Source organism: Phasianus colchicus, chromosome 8, assembly GCF_987193195.1.
Source record: "Phasianus colchicus chromosome 8, bPhaCol1.hap1.1, whole genome shotgun sequence".
In the NCBI taxonomy this organism is placed as follows: Eukaryota; Metazoa; Chordata; class Aves; order Galliformes; family Phasianidae; genus Phasianus; species Phasianus colchicus.
Genome location: NC_143443.1, coordinates 29116762 through 29133588, shown reverse-complemented (window position 1 = coordinate 29133588; position 16827 = coordinate 29116762). Strand labels below are relative to the sequence as shown.

The following is a 16827-nucleotide window of genomic DNA, read 5'->3' as shown; positions in this document are numbered from 1 at the left end:
GCTGGGTCTCGAGGATTCTTTCAGCTCTTTTCCTGCTCCCTGGCATCCTCAGAAGTTGGAAAGGTAGTTTCAGATCCTAGAGAAGGATTATGGGGCTGCCCTCCTTGGAGTCTTTTCCCAAAATCTTTGTTTCCTGGTATTTTTGAGTGTCTTCATGTATATGATTGGGATGAGAACACCTCCCAGATGGCTATTCCATTCACATTCAGCTGATGTTCTTTGATTTGATGTCACCATTATGGTCTTCTTGCAATCTACTTGCTGTGAACACTACTGAGCAGTTTTATGCTTCTTAATGATATACAAGTTGTCTGTGTATTTTACTTATCTATCTCCTAGAGCAGATGAGAGCTGTTCTGTTGTTTGGGGCAAGTAGTCAATTGTATTTTGTCTACTATTATGTCAAAGCATGGAGTAAAGTTCATAGGTTTGTGCTTACAACTCTGTCTGATTTCCATTCAGTTCAAAATAATTTTGAAGGAAGTATGAATGGGATAGTATGCCAAAGCCCCTACCTTGATGTTGTGGGTTCTGGGCAGTCATGATGCAAACAGAGTTGTCCACAGAGCAATCCAGGCCTTGAGAACCTTATGTAGGCATTTAATTATCTCTTACTTAGTAACGAGATGTGTTCAGATTGTGTTCAAATTTACTTGTTGCTCAGTTCAGCTGATTCATTATTAAGAATATAGAAGCATTCTAGGAAGATATATGAATTTGAATAGTCCAGTGCAGATACAGGACTTACAGAAAAATAGAAAAGGTTATTTGATGTTACCCACTGGGTGAAAGTGGGTTTGAAGGCATTTACCATAATTTCAAAACTAAAAAATCATATAGTGTTAGCTCTAAGCATACTTCCAGCATCTTGCAGAACATGCCATTTGTGGAAGTGGATTTGGCAGCTTTCTTCATCTTCTTAGTCTCACCGCAACATTACTTTTCTTGGCACAGACCTGTAACTTTTCCTCTGCAGCTCTAAAAATCCCTGTAGCAGCATCAAAGAAAATGACACTGCTTTTAGAGAGAGAGATTCCCTTAAATTCATATAAGGAGAGCCATTCTAAACACCTTTAAACACCTTTCTGTACCATTGGAAACCCTCCTTCTTTCAGAAAATAGAAAGATCCCTCTCAGGAAACAATAACCAAGACTATCACTACCTATTTGTGTAATATTAGCTGTTAGCCCATTAGCTCAAGGTACAGGCATATCTATTCCATCTCTGAAACCTCACTTCTAGTTAACTATTAATCTTCATTGCATCTTCTTCCTATCTGGCCTTTTCCCTTTTTTTTTTTTTTTTTTTTTTTTTGTTGTTGTTGTTGTTGTTGTTGTTTTGTTTTGTTTTTGTTTTTTGGAGGTTTTTTTGGTCCCTTCTTCTTGCATATCCACACTTTTTTCTTTAGGTGCTCAACTGTCTCATTCTCGTATGAGATTTAGCACTTTATTTTTCTTTATTCCTTGTGTCTGATGTAACATCTACATACAGATTCAGGGGGAGAAAAGGACAGTAGAAGACTGAGTAGGAGAGGTGTTGAGCCCATATGGCACAGGAAGATTCTCCCTGCCATCACTGACTTGGCTAACCTGGAAAGAGGAAGAGGTGAGGGGTTGCAGCCATGCTGGCATGAAGTAAGAGATTGGACTAGGTCTGTATTTTGCTCTGGGAGAAAATCTGATGTGATCCTGTTTCTTTATCCTTAATTAAAGAGAATAGATTGCATCCCTCTACCAATAGCAAACCCAAGTTCGTAAGGATTGTTGTGTATATAAAGTTATTTGGGTCTACAGAAGCAATCATGTGACCTATCAAATTCTGTGTTTGTTTGGTTTTTTTTACATATATAGAAAAATGAACTTAATGTTGCAATTAACAGTTACTTGTAGGTACATCGTGTCAGTCCTTGATTTTTATATGTAAACTATAAAGTACAGCTCTAAAAAAACTACTCAAGCCTGTAGTTATCATATAGCAGATATGATTCAAAACCTTTCAGTAGCAATTAAGATCATTTCTTAGGAATAGCTTTGTCCTAGGTAAAATCTGGAAAATTCTACCTAATCAAAGATAGACTGTAACTAATCATTCTACATATCATATTGGTGACAGTGCAGCATAGCTGAAAAAATAGCGTGCTGTTGAAGTGCTATAGTTCAGAACCCTTCCCATGGCATGCCTAGATCTTTCAAGTAGTTAAACCAGGTTTATAGTACAGGCAGTAAAATATAACTTTTTAATCAAATTGGCTAACATATAACATACTGTTAATCAAAAAAATAACAATATCAAAACATCTGAACATGAATGTATTATATTCTGCTCTTAACATGTCTGCTGCTTTTTCCTATGCTCTTCACTGTAGTCAAATGCTGGAAATAAAACATATCTCACATTCCCTACTTATTTTTTATCCCTGAGACTTCTAATCAGCTGTCTCCCCTGAATAATAGATCTTTAAGTTACCTTTAAGCCGTCTACTCTACAACTTCCAACTTACGTTTGAGTTCCAGAATTGAAGATGCTGTCACTCACTTCTATTCCTTGCATTCAAACTCAATAGGAGTTCAAAATGTTTACTTCAGCCTGTACTTTGGAGAATGAGAACCTAGCTATTTCACATCAGATTGAAGTTCTAATGAGTGGACTAGGCCTAATAATCCCACCTCGGGTTAAAACCTCCTGTGTGCTTAGCTCCTTCTGTGAGCCACTTTCTGTGATCTTTTAAGCAGACTGACTGTTGTGCATAATGCAGGATATTTTTTCATAGGTTCACTCAGCATGTATCCTAACGAATTATAGGATTATCCTCCCTCATGACTTTCTTAAAACAGAATTAGGTATACAGGGCAGTAATTAACTAAATACTGCATTACATAGTACTAATTTTTTTTCCCCAGATTGACGTTTTCAGAAGCCTCAAGTTGTCTCTAATTCAGAGTGGCTTATGCATTACCAATTGCACAAAAACATTTCGATGTGCTGAGTTCATGCTCAGGTTTTAAATATGTACATTCAAAGTTTTATGTACATGGAGAGTAAGATGTGTACTAGGTAGGCCCCAAGTAGCTACCTGCTTTGGTGTAGTGACCTGACTTCTGCAGTAAATTTGGCAAATTAAACATGCACAGATGAATGCAAAACATTTACAAGGATCGGTAAAAAGCTGTTCCTAAATTTGTGTCTGCACAAATCCTGTGTGCATGTGAGAAAACTGTTTGATCAGAACTTTCAAGATCAGAACTTGATTAAGAATGTTTTTTACAGCAGCATGTCCACTCCTAGTAAAGGTAGTGCACTTGCAGTTGCACGTATCTAAGTTAAATTCTTGAAGACTATTGCAAATAAATGTTGTGTGTGTGTGCTGTTTTGCACACTTCAATCACATATGCACTGTAATTATCCAGATCTGAGGGCAAATTTAGGAATTTATTCCTGCCGGGAACTTCCTGTGTGCAAATTCAGGCAGTCAAATTCAAATTCAGAAGGAATAGTTGTTCATTTTTCATATTTTGAACTTAATTAGTTAGGCATATTCATGCAACTATTGGCAGAATTGTGCTCTCAACGAGTCAGCCTAAATCTTATTACTTTTAATTAAGATTTCCTGATTATTTCTAAGCATTCAGTCATGCTTATTTGCAGATGAGAAATTCCGATTGTTATAGGCACAACTGCAAAGGTTTAGATAAAAACCACACATGGTCTATACGCAGCTAATGAGCTTAATGAAGATACTTAGGAACCATTAATTAAGCAGAGGCTTTTCACCTTCAGGGTGATGACTGAGATATGATGTTGTATTTAGAAGCAGCACTGACAACTCTTTGATAAGTGCCCTTAGTGGGAGAGACATGTTTTTCAGAGACATGAACAGCCTCTGAAATACAGGTCATGCTGGCTCTTGTAAGTGTAACAGAGACTGAACTCTGGCGTTTCATGAGCGTTTTAAATAGAGCAACTGGCAAAGCTGCAACTCCAAATAATCTCTGAGCCAGTGAGATGCATCTGCTCATATGCTCTGCAATCTTCATTCATCATCTGCTGCCCTGTGTTACTATAAAGCCTGTTGTTCTGCAATTATGTTCATCCATGCACAGCATATCAGTAGTGCTATGTCCTGTGCTGTTCAAGTGGTCACTCAGTGTGAGAAGCGCAGTGATACCCCAGATCCCATTTTAATGATGTTCTTAAATTCTAGAAAGGCTAATTCCATCCTGGCTGCTAAACACAGCATCCCTTTAACCTGTTAAATTCACCTCTCACTAGAAAAAGCTTATCTCACCGAAAGGGAAATTAAGAGCATGAGGAAACTTCTCAAGTTCCTTGCAGTATTTTATATATATATATATATATCCCACTAATTCCATAGCTCCTTTGATGAAGTGCACTGCCTCAGGTGAAAATTATTAACACTTTTGTGCACTGGACCTGTCCTCTTAAAAGAAGTGCTCCAGATCCACCTCCTCATTTCAAAAATACTACAGAATAGCAGTATCTGAGATAGATGAAACTAGCTATCTAGAAATACAAGGCTCTGTGTCCCATTAATAATCTCCTGAACTATCCAGTCTGCTACAACATAATACTTCAAACTGTAGGGAAGCTACTCAAAATAAATCTTCAAACGCTTTAGTATGGAAACCTTGCAAAATATACCCCACATGATAGCTGATCTCTATTATTCACATTGTTAGTATTCCTCTATTTATATTCTCAGGCTTATTAAATGTAAATATAAAAGTAAGCCTTCTGTCCCTCTGTGAATGATTTGTGTGATGAAACAAAGCAGAATAATATCTTGTGAATACAATTTTGCATAATCTGATAATTATTTGCATAATCTGATTATTATAGGCTCTGAAATTTTTTGACATGGCTATAATTTACAAACATCTGAAACTCCCAATACTTTTTGTGTCTATGAAATCATTTCAGTTATGGAAAAATGTTTCTTAGTGTTTCACTAAGCTCAAATTTGAGTCCATGCTTGCAAGTGGTATTAGGAAGTTTGTGCTTTCATTTGTTGCTGCCTGGAAGATTTCCCACTGGTGCTGTGAGACCAGGCCAGTAAAGAATAATAAGAATTATTCTAATAAGGTCGTGCTGTTGTAGACCTCTCTTACAGAAGAGTTTCTCTAGTTATTTGAATAGCTTCATTAACTACAATGCAAGTGTTGTGGGTGAGAGCACTGTATAAATAATGGATATGAAGAAAGCCACCATAATATAATCCATTAAAGTATTGCATATTCTATTGTAGTCCATTAAAGAGAAATAAGGTTAGATTTTGATTCCTACTAATTAGAGGGCAGGTTTGATTTTTTCTCTCCTCCACTCTAGTGCATGCAGAATGAAGTATGTATATTTAGAATGCTACATCATAGTCTCTTTTAAATACTGAGTTTTAACATGTATTCTGCAAGGGCCTTTTAATAATGTCTAGAAAGCTGGTAAGACACATAAAGGTCTAGGTTAGCTAATGGAGATCTGCTGGTAAGACTGTGGTTGTTTTTTGTTTTTTTCCTTTGGTCATCACATAAGTCTGGTGAAACTTAAGTTTCTTAAGCTTATCACTGAAAATGAAATGCCAGCAATTGGAATTGTATGATATTAATTCGCATTCAGAAATCAGAACGACATCAGAGTTTCTTAATCAAAGATACTAACACAGAATTTGAATGCCTGTCTATAACAGAATGGAGAAATGTCTGATGAATGTCAAGTGAGTGGGGTCTTGCTCTTTTCAGGGGGGCCCAGTGATGGAACAGGGGATGATGGGCACAGGTTAGAATACTGAAAGTTCTTCACAGCTTCTTTGCTGTGTGGGTGACAGAGCACTGGAACAGGCTGCATAGAGAGGTTGTGAAGTCTTCTCTGGAGATATTCAAGGCTCACCAGGACACTTTCCTGTGCAATTTACCATAGATTTAGTAGGGGGTTGGACTTGATGATCTCCAGAGGTCCTTCCAGCCCCTACAATTCCATGATTCATTGAAATAGATTATTATAAACACAACTAACAGATACACCTGAAGATGCCTTATATTTCATGTTTAAAAAAAAATCCTATGTTTAGTGACTCTGATCTTTGCCAGAATATAAACTATTTGAGTGAAATTTTCCAAGCTATGTTTGTGGCTCTGGCCAAATTTAAAGGGAACAGATGTCTCTCAGAAACACATTGTGCCACAACCTGTTTTTGTGGTAGTCTCACCTTGGTAAACTTGATTGCATTGCTTAAAAACAAGCTTTCTGATATTTTTATTCTGAGTGGTATTTTCAGCACTAGAAAGAAACGTGGCTACTGAGACGAGTACTGCAGTAAGTTCACTAAAATTTCAGCCCTCTGAGTTCTGCAGATACATCTGTGCACCTGCAGAACTCAACTACAGGATTAGGAGAACAGGGAGAAAATGCTTTAAATTTTTATTTCAGTGGCACTTCTGGAGAGCAGACTGTGCCAAAAATGCAAAATTTCACTAATTAATCCAAATCACAGCTGTTCAAGATTGAAATACTTTAAAAGCAAAAAACAATCTCTAAATCATGTCATGGTTTAATGGGCTCAGTCATAGCCATGTAACTGCGGATGTGAGGAAACAAATGCACTGGGATTGAAGGGTATAAATAAAACTGGGGGGGAGTGGGGGATGTGTGATGGACACCTCAGCTAACAGGCTAATTTCCTCTGCCTTTCTGTGCAAGGTTATATCTGCAGCCTTTGCTCTTGAATCCCTGTAATTGAAGCAAATAGCTTCTTATCTGAAGTGTTTTCTGAACCCTTTAAAGGCTGACCACTGCATTTTCTTTGCGTGTGCAACTGTGCCCGCACTCACAACACGCACGTGCATACACACGTCTTAGTTTCTTAACCAAAAGCAGATGTTCGTGGTCATTCTCTCCTTCCCTTCCCTTTAAAATTCATGAGTGAATGCAGTGCTCAAGAAACCAGCAATAATATCCGTTGCTTCAGGTTGGTGCAGCACGAAGGCCGCTCCCTGCGCTGCTCAGCGCTGCAGGCTTCGTGCCGGCTGCTGCTCAGGCAAGCTTGCCTGATCCTTCCCTCCAGCTGCAGAAGCAGACGAAGGCACCCTGGTCCTGCTGCCCGAGTGCGGTGGCAACGCATGACCTCTGTTCCCTTCCACCTCCTGGCAGCTTGAGGCTGGATGCCACATGAGGCTGATGCATGGCCAGCACTTCCCTGCTGAGCCGTATCCCTGCAGCTCCTTCGGGTCTCCCAGACAGCCGAGCTTTTCCTTGCAGGGCCCCGGCTGGACACCATCCCATCACCTGCCAGTCACGCTTGGTGCCAGCCCTCCTGCTGCCTGTGACGGCATGCATGGAAATAGGAAAGGCAGCGCGGTGCCTGCATTCGTGTGGTGCCTCTTTCAAGGCTCATTAGTGCAGTGCAGGCCCGTGCTGTTCTGGCTGAGCTGCTCGCAGTCCCATCGTAGCTGTGGCTGACAGCTGCTCAGGAGTGTTTACAGCACACTCCAGTGCACCACGTAGCCTGGTCTAATAGGGGAGGTAGGCACTTCACCTGCTGCCAAACAGAACAACTTTGTTTGCATATTCGGACACGCAAGGGCACACATTCTAGCCCGGGGACGTGCTGTGGGATCTGTACTCCTTCAGCAGCTTACCTTTGTTCAAAATTAAAAGCTGAAGTTGTTTTGTAACAGGGATTGTAATGGCTTCATGTTCATGTTTGTGTTCTTTAGATTCTGTTCGGTGCACAACAGCCAGATGCTACCTGTTACCACCGCATATGGTGCTGGGTTGATAGTTGTAGTAAATCACTAGAAGAGTGGGCTTTAATAATGAAATCCCAAACAACTTGTCTTTGGATTACGTGGCTGTTCTGCTTTATAAACAGAGGAAAAAAACAAAGCCTAGGCGGCCTAAGCCATTGAGATATCAACAAACTTATTCCATCTATGCTTTTTAGTATTCTGTTTTTCTTCTCTGCCCTTCTTAATGCAAAAATATTTGCTTGAGGCAAATCCATAAAAAGACCATATTAGGAGAATTGCATAATATCCTCTAAAAATAGGAAGGAGGAATCTAGGACTTCAGAAATCCATTTTACTTAGAGAAATAAATGACTGAGCACGAAAACAAAATTGTAACATGTTACTGTACTGCCATGAAAGGTAAGTCAGGCAGTTCAGTTGACTTGGCTTTGTGTCATATTTTGTACTGTGCTTGCTGGGAGACTAATTGCTTGAAATAAATATTTGAAGATCTCCATGTCTGGTCCTTGTAAGCTGTTTGATCAGTTTGGTATTTCTGATAGGATCTGTTTTTCGTAAAACCTTAAAAGATTGCTGCTAGACACTGTTTGTGCCGCATTGTCCCGGCCATATATATTTGTGCAGCAAGGGATGGGGCTTAGGTAGACCTCATCTTTTTAAAAATAATGGATCTGGGAATGGTCAAGCAGTGTTCATGCTGTGCAGGTCATTTTTCCGCTTTTCCCCACTTGCTTCTGCTCCTTCTGGGAGGCTTACTTCTGATCGCCGCCTCTCTATCAAATTCTCTCATTCTTTTCACATTGAAGAGGTTGGAGGGAGGGCGTTTTCCTATACCTGCACTGGACATTATCAACTCTTTAAGATTGTTTCTCAGATTTGTATAGTGCTCAATATCTGAGCAGCTGAGGAGTACGGGGAGGTTTAAAATGCACCTTATGAAAGCCAGAGCTGTCTGAAGGTGAACTAGACAGGTCTGCTGCTGTGCAGTGTTGCCCATTAGGCAGCTGTCTGTGGGTTTGAGATCAGACCTGACTTGTCATTTGTGAGTGATTGAGCTGGTAGAGCACTGGGTGGCTGATGGCATGGAGCAGTGCTCGGGGTTGCTGGCATCTCACTGCCTGGCTCAGCTATGGGAGAGCTTTGGGGGGAAGTCCTGAAAAGCATGCCCTCATAGAAGAAAAAGGACAGGAGTTGTCATTTTAAGTTGGATGCAAAGCCTTTAGTCGGGATTGTAATACTGGGAGATGTGGGAATCTGAACAGACTGGCTGATAAACTGCTCCCTGCATAACATTGCAGCCTCTAGAACTCTGTGTTTCCCCAGTGCGTATTTGGGCACAAGGGGATAAGGGCTTGTTTTATGTAATATATCTCAGCTGAAGAACTTGTGATTTTATTTTAACTGTGCTGGGTATTATCTATATGGATTTAGAGACTAGTACCAGCAGTATCTTGGTAATACTTGTTTTTAAAATATTTCATTCAGTGTACGAAATAGAATAACAGGACTGTGTGCTTTTGAGCAGAATGACCATCGATAATTTTATGCCCTAAGCTTGCATCTTTAGGATTGATTCACAAGAGAAAAGGAGAAAGAATAACAAGCAGAAAAAGGGATCTGACTTCTTTGTTGTAGGCTTGTGCAAAGCTGATTGTTTCAAAAGCTTAGATATCTTTGTACTCTGACTCTGTGGTATGGGCTTCAGAATTATTCTGTGCTGAATTGGATCTGTTTTAGTGGCCTGTGTCTCTGACCTGCACTTTGCTTACTCTTGCAACACTTCCTTGTTGAAGGTAATTTATACTCCAGTGAGGCACAGTACGACCGTGCTAATAAGAAAATACTATTGACAGTTGTGATAGATGCACCTACCACTTAGTGTGCACAGAAGAGTTAAAGTGATTGCATTTTTACAGTCTGTGTATTTCTCTGCTTATTGTTTGCGTCCTGCTGTTAGAAAAACAGCTTAGTTGCATAGTAAATCTTTCCAATCAACACAAGAACAGAACAGAAAAGAACGTGCACCCTCACTTGTTAAAGCTACTTCAAAAGGGTGGTCATTTGAAGGATGTATTCCAGGAAATTTGTCCCTCTTTTTCAGAAAGCCTTGTTAATAAGAGCAAAGCTAACCAGGCATCTCAGGAGAGGATAGAGGCATGCTCATTAAAATTATCTAAAAAAACAACCCATACAGCAGATATCTGTCATAATGATACTTCTGTTGTCTCTCTCTGCAATGTCTAAGCAATAAGTTCCATAAGGCATGTAAGGCCTGAAGTGTGTAGCTGACAGCGTGGGACTGGTTTCTGAACTCAGCTGCTCACTCTGTGCCTGTTTGCATTCAGGTCCAGTGCATTCAGTTCCCTTTACATCCTTCTCCTTCCCTCCTTTCCCTCCAAATTAAAGCTTACCTCCATTTGGAGCAGTCCCCAGTCAGACCTTTTGCTTGCTGTGAGTAACATAGATGTGCGTGCTATTGTGGATATATAAAAATACTGCTGGATGACAAGCCATAAATAATGTGAGTATGGACTCCTGGTGAGATACTGCTCTAATATTTAATGCATTTATTAACCATGTAATGCTGTGATTTATAGAAGCTGGATTCATAATTGCAACATAGCATTTCTGGGAATAAATCCATACCTATAGTGTTTGCAAAGGATGGGGGCTGAGGAATGTGGGGTATAGGAAGCAGAGTTAATAGTATGGGAAGCAGAGTTATTAGGTTTGGGAAATCTTAAAATAGTTGTAAGGTGCTGGGCAAGAGAATTCTAGGTTAGGATGTGTCAGTCAAAGTTGTACAAATAAACTCATTTAAGAGGCATTGGGGTATGGGGAAGATGGAGGTCCACAGATTCCATTTTAATTAAGTGCTTAAATGAAAGTTAGATAAGAAATCCCTCTATAAACAATATTTTTTTCTCCTTTGGTAAATCCACCAGCTCCTCTCCTGGTCTCAATCCTGATTTCTTTCTGAGAAGGAAAGAAGCAAAATTTTGCTTCTAGGCATGAGGATTTTTTTTTCTATCCTGGACATGCAGTTGGTTTCTCTACTTACCCTTTACCATGCCTAGCGCCTTCATTTGAACACTGAAAGGTAAAGGTTGTGAGGGCCCAAAGTAAGCTTGTGTGACAAATGCACAGTGCACTGAGGAGCTCATCATGAGGTGCATGAAAACGATTATATCTAAATATAATGCGTTGCTTGTGCTACCACGGAGATAAGGCTCTCTGTGAAAGCAGATGTTCATTTTTACAGAATATAAAAGCTTAAGTGAGTGCAAAATTGTTGGCAGTATGGGGGCAGCTTTGCCAGAGTAGCCCCCGTTACTGAATTACAGTTCCCTGCAAAACCAATGTGAGTGTCAGCCCATCTCACATAACTCATTGTACAGTCAGAGGCATGTTACAGCTGAGTATATGTCATTTGCAAATGCTATTTTACCTCAGTGAAAGGGATTTCATACTTCTTTCCATATGGTTTAACCAGTTATTTTAAGCTGCTTTTCTTTCACTGTTTTTTTTATTATTATTTTTATCAGCTTGTCTTTTGTTGAATGATGAAATTTGTATAGATTTTCTTGTCAATAGATAAGAGCTTTATAATAAAATCCAAAATAATTGTAAGTAAGTTTGAATACTGACTTATGTGCCATTTGCATGTGCTATTTTACTTCTGCATTATTAGGTGCTTTCAACCCAATTCAGGAAACCTCCTTGCCTGGTTCATCAGGCAGGTAGGAGGCCTGAGGTGGGGGTTTGGTGCTCAATCTTTAGCATCTTTTATAACAAACTGCTCTCATTTCCCACAGTTGTTGATGGCATAGATGCTCACTGTGTGAATTGTCTGCAGCTGTAGAAGATGGGCACAGGTTTCTGTTGTTTAATTTTTTAGGATAATGGAAGATGTTTTAGAGTAGCATCCAATGGTTGAAGGTATCCTTCATAATTCAAGTGCATCTCCCTGCTTGGTTGTATTTCCACCAGGACAATCATCACAACATCCAAGTCATTATTTTTTACCTTGTATCAGGAGTCCAATCACTATGGCACAAATACAGCAGTTCTGGTGCTTGCAGAGCCCTTTGTAGAAGACTCAGGAAGAAATAATTTTCCCTTCAGGTTATAATTACAGGACATATGCTTTCTATAGCACGCTCTTCAACACATAGGACTTTTTTTTTTTTTTTCCATTACTTGTGATTTAGTGATGCACTGCTGTATTACAGTAGTGCAGCCTATGCCAGCATTTCCATTATAACCCATTTTTACAGGTTTATAACTCAACAGTAAAAATGTACTCTTCCAATTTGAAACTTGGCATATAATGTCTCATCCCGTCTTCAGAGTGATATTTTTTCTTTCCCTCTGCCTTTTCCCCCCAAAAAAAGCTGCATTTTTTGCTGTACTTTTAAATGGGAGAAATTATCCTTTCTAATAGCAGAGAAGTCTGCCTGATTATTAAAATTACTTTCCAATTCTAAGAAAGTAGGACTTGATAACAGAGGTTGCAAGTGAATAAGCACTGATGTTAAAATTACTACGAATACAGAGAAGTACAGCTTTCTAAGCTAAAGCTAGGGAATATTGATCATAATGATTGGAAAAAACTTCTCTTTTTTTTGGTGTTGGTTTTGTTTCTGCCTGTCAATTTAACCCTTAAAATAGTGTCCTCAGAAGCAAATATGATTTAGCTGCTGTACACTATTGTTTTTCAGCCTGAATAAAGTTAGGGAAGACTTTACCGCATATAAACAAAACAAAGACGTTTCTGTCCTTTGTTGTTTGAGGAACACAGAACTGGAGGGAGAAAAATGTTGACTTGTAGTGTGGTGACCAGCTAGCAAGAGTAGATTGTGGTTAACGCAGTGTTGCAAATCTAGAGCAGGTGTACACAGTAACGAACAATCCTTCCGATAGGCAGATGCTTCTATGGACTAGGAAATTTAGCACTGAATGTCTAGGTTCAGTGCTAAATTGGAGGGTTTTTACAGTCCTTGTAGTTTACACAGTTAAGATCTGAACATCTGCTTATAGCTCCTTTTAAGCCTCACGCTTCAATTCAGTGCAGTGTGTTTAGGATAAAAGAAAATCAGTATCGAAGTCCAGTTTCTCCTTCTTTATCCATCTTCCTTTGGCCATCCAGTTGAGAGCTGAAGTCTCCCCAGCTGCTATTTAAGAATGTTTCCTAGTCAGTGTGGAAACCACCATCATTGCAAACACAGCAGGAAGGCTCTGCTATGTTGTTTCTTCGTGCAGTAAGTTTACTTTGAGGCATTTTTTTTCCATTTAGATAGTTTAATTTATGCTTACCATAACCACTTTAATGGTAGTAATTAGAAGAAAGGATATGTAAGAGAGAGATTTTGTGGAGGGTTTTTATTAATTAATTGAGGTATTATTTTCTCATATATTTTAAAACTGTAGACATGTATACAATATGCATTCTTACTATAACTAAACTGTTTCACTTAAATCCCAGCTGTTTTAGGTTTCCAATTGTCTCTAGTAAATCTATTTTATATACAAAAGTGTCATGAAAATGTGCTTCTTAATGAGAAGTTCAGTTCTTTCATTTGGATTCTAAAATCAGCAATTAGGTCAAAGAATACTTTGTATCCCTAGGCAGCACCAAAGGCTCTCAGATACTAAACAAAATGGTTGCACGTAGAGCTGAATTTCTGGGAGGTGTATAATCCAAATGCTTAGCACTTCCACACATGACCGTTAGGCCAGTCCATCTTTGCCAAAACCATTACAGAAAAGTCTCCCAGCCCAGTCAAGTTCACTTGAGCAATGGAAATATTAAACACCTTCTAAGCAAGTAAACACTTTCTGATGGCGTTGCAGAGTGCATGCTATTGTTTTCATTTTGTGCAGTGCTGCCACAGCAAACGTTCCCTTCTTGAGCCAGTGTGGAGAGCATCCAGTAATAGCAACTGTATGGTCATCGTAAGATGTGGATGAAGGTATTTCAGATTCATTTTCTGCAGGCTTTGATCATCAAAAATGTTCATGCATTTATTAATCTTCCATATGTAGGAGCCAGTGAGCATAATGTAAACAAACAGCTCATTTTGACTTACAGGTATATATGTTAAAAGACCTTAAACATTCTATCTGTATCCATTCAGAAGAAACTGTGGCAGCCATGCAAGATATTAAAACTGTGTTAAAGTTTTGGAAATAATACATGAAGAAATTGCAAGAATTCTTAAGGATAGAATACTCACGTATTGTGCATTTTCCTAAGGCTTGGAAATATAGGAGGTTTTTTCAAATATTCAGTAGTATTATGGTAATTATTAACTGTCATATTTCATTTCTTCTCATGAACATCCAGCATCGTTTTTAAGGGGCCACAGAACACAACATGTTCTTTGCAGCTGGCAGCTCTCATCACTGTAATTACTGAGTACCCTTAGTTTAAAGTTTTATTCTAAATTCAAATCCGAATGGAAAACATGCAGTTACACTGGGAAAGTTTATTTGCTAAACGTGTGCAAATCACTGTTGAAATCACAGGAGTTTGACAACCCTCGTGAATTTATCTAATTGTTTTGTGCTGTGTATAAATGTACAGGGAATAAGTTTTGTGTTTGTTTCTAGGCACAGAAGAAGCGGAAATCCAATGAATCTGTAGATACAGAACTCTGTCTTAATGAGGTAAGAGTGCAGGTCCTCTGTGTTTCATAGCACAGGTGTGCCCCGTAATATGAAATGCTCTTTGTTCTGATTCTGTGATTATACCTGTATTTTTCTTACATTTCATTGCACTGATAGGCAATGAAAAATATTCATGTTACACCTCCATCTGAAGTGGCTCACTTTAATGTACAAATCTATACTTGCCTGTACCTACTGCTTTATTATTGCTAGTGTAAGATACAAGGCAAGTAAGTACCACAATTAGAGGAGGAAGATTTAAGAAAGAAAAAAATTTATAAGCTGGAAACCTCCATCTTCTCTGATCCCAAGGATTAGATTTTATCTGCTGGCATCCAGAAGCAATTTATTATTGAAGTTGCTGTCTTGACTATGCAGAAATTGCATTACTTTATTTTTTTCTAAAGCTGGCAGGATGAGCACTGATGGCTCAAAAATATGCCATCCGTAACAACAGGAAGTTTCACGCGTGGAACCATTGTTAAAGTAGGGATCTCTTAATACTTTACTCCTTTTTTTCTGAGTCATGCTGTGCTGATGTTATACATTAATGTTGCTTTTATCCTTTAACTTAACTTTAAAATGTTATCATTTGACTTCAATTTCTGTGCCTTTTGTATCTTCCAATCTGTGACAGTGGTGTATAGGGAACAGTGGAGGGTGGGACATGAACGAAGAGAAGATGAATTCCATGGCATGGATTTAAATAGTTTGCAATGACAATGTGTAATGGTGACCAAGGAAAGTATTGTGTCTTGCAGAATGCTATTGGGAAAGACAACACACCAGGAGTCTCCACCAGCCACATATCCTCGGAGAATTCATTTGCTCTTCCTACAAGCTTCTATCCAAGCACACCGCTCATTCTGATGACAGTTGCACTCTCACTCTTTTTGTTCCTAAGCTCATCAGTCGTCTTGTAGCTGCATTGCAAAAGGACGTGTAAAAAAAAATCTCTTTCCTGTCCTCTGTTGTTTATCTGGAATTCCAGGTCTGGGGGCTAAGCTGAGGCACTCCTGCTAGAACAGTTTGTCAGCTGGAATTTTTTTCTTTCTCTCTAAAAAAGCTTCTTGTGATATTTAGAGGCTTTGTGAAATACTTGGTGCAGTGCTACATTCCAAACCCAAGAGGCTTTTGGGCATGCAGTGTTTTAAAGAGACAGTGTATAAATTTGCCTGTAAAGCGATCTGGTTGGATTATTTTAATAATCATATTAATTCTGGCCTTTACCTGAGAAAGGAGGATGGCAGTTTTTTTTTTTAAGATCCTATTTATCTCATTGGATGGTTTTGGTTTTCAAATTGATCAAACTCCAGATTATCAAGGATGCCAGGCTTTTGTCTAATGGTGAATGTTCTCCCAGAGAGTGGACTTTATGAAACTTCATTTGATACATTGCTAACGATGTTAAACTCTTTCAGTGTATTAGCATTTTCCTCTTTAAATGTTTTCGTACTGTAAGTGATTCTGCGTTCCCTGCTGAGAAGCCATTCTAATTCGCATACAGGTATAATGTATGTCTTTCAGTTAAATTCTCATAGAGTGTGGCATAGGACTTTCTAACAAAACATTTATCTTTTAATTATAATCATCTAGCCTTAACGAGGGTGAAGATTCTTTAAATTAACAAGAAGCAGCCATTGTGAAAGTTCCATAAATACTTCAATGTATGAGCAGTAGAAAAAAAAATTGCTGCAGGGTTTCAGTTGTACAGTCACTGGTCTTCTATGCTTCCATTGTGACAATATAGCCCAATTATTACACTGTTCATTCAATAAAAAAGATATGCATTTTATTTGCTCTACTAAAACAGCATTATCTGTTTCTATATAGCTGATAATGTCAGCTCAGAAAGTTACAGGAACATCATACCTTACTTCTCTTATCACAACATTGTAGAGGGAAAAAAAAGGCAGTAGGATATCATTTAAACCGTGGTTTATTACTGAGACTGCTAAAACCAGCAGAAAAGGATGGTTGATCCAGTTACGATGCACACTCACCCATGTGACAGGTGTTTCTCACCCTCGTAGTCCTTACTGCAGCCCACGGGATTGTTGACATGATGAGCTGTTTGCAAGACCTGTTCCGTAAATGTTTTAATGGTTTGGATGGCAATGTTGCCAGCATACATGATTTGATCACTTTGGCTTTCATTCAGTGACACTGACAGCATGTGCTGGCTCATGGTGACTTTCTGCAGTATCTGGAAGGGATTCTTTAAAGCTTTAAGTGTCATCAAACAGGCAGTGTTTTCCCTGAGAGCTGTCCTTATACCTTCCTGTGACGGCTTGGTGGCTGTTACAAGCAGTTGTGTCTAAATGATCAACAGTAATTGGCTTTTTTTTTTTCCTGGAGTAGGAGATAATTTTACCAAGCAAAGAGTTCATCATGCTGAAT

At 38.9% G+C, this 16827-nt stretch overlaps 1 protein-coding gene across 1 annotated transcript in view; it reads left to right on the top strand.

Annotated features, from left to right (window-relative positions):
• GFRA1 (GDNF family receptor alpha 1) overlaps positions 1–16461 on the top strand; it is a 141206-nt gene extending 124745 nt beyond the window's left edge. Inside the window, exons 9-10 of the mRNA XM_031597421.2 lie at positions 14371–14427; positions 15189–16461. Of these exons, the coding sequence (XP_031453281.1) occupies positions 14371–14427; positions 15189–15350 (219 nt within the window). The 3' untranslated portion in view covers positions 15351–16461. The remainder of the gene's footprint in view (positions 1–14370; positions 14428–15188) is intronic.
• The last annotated feature ends 366 nt before the right edge of the window (positions 16462–16827 follow it).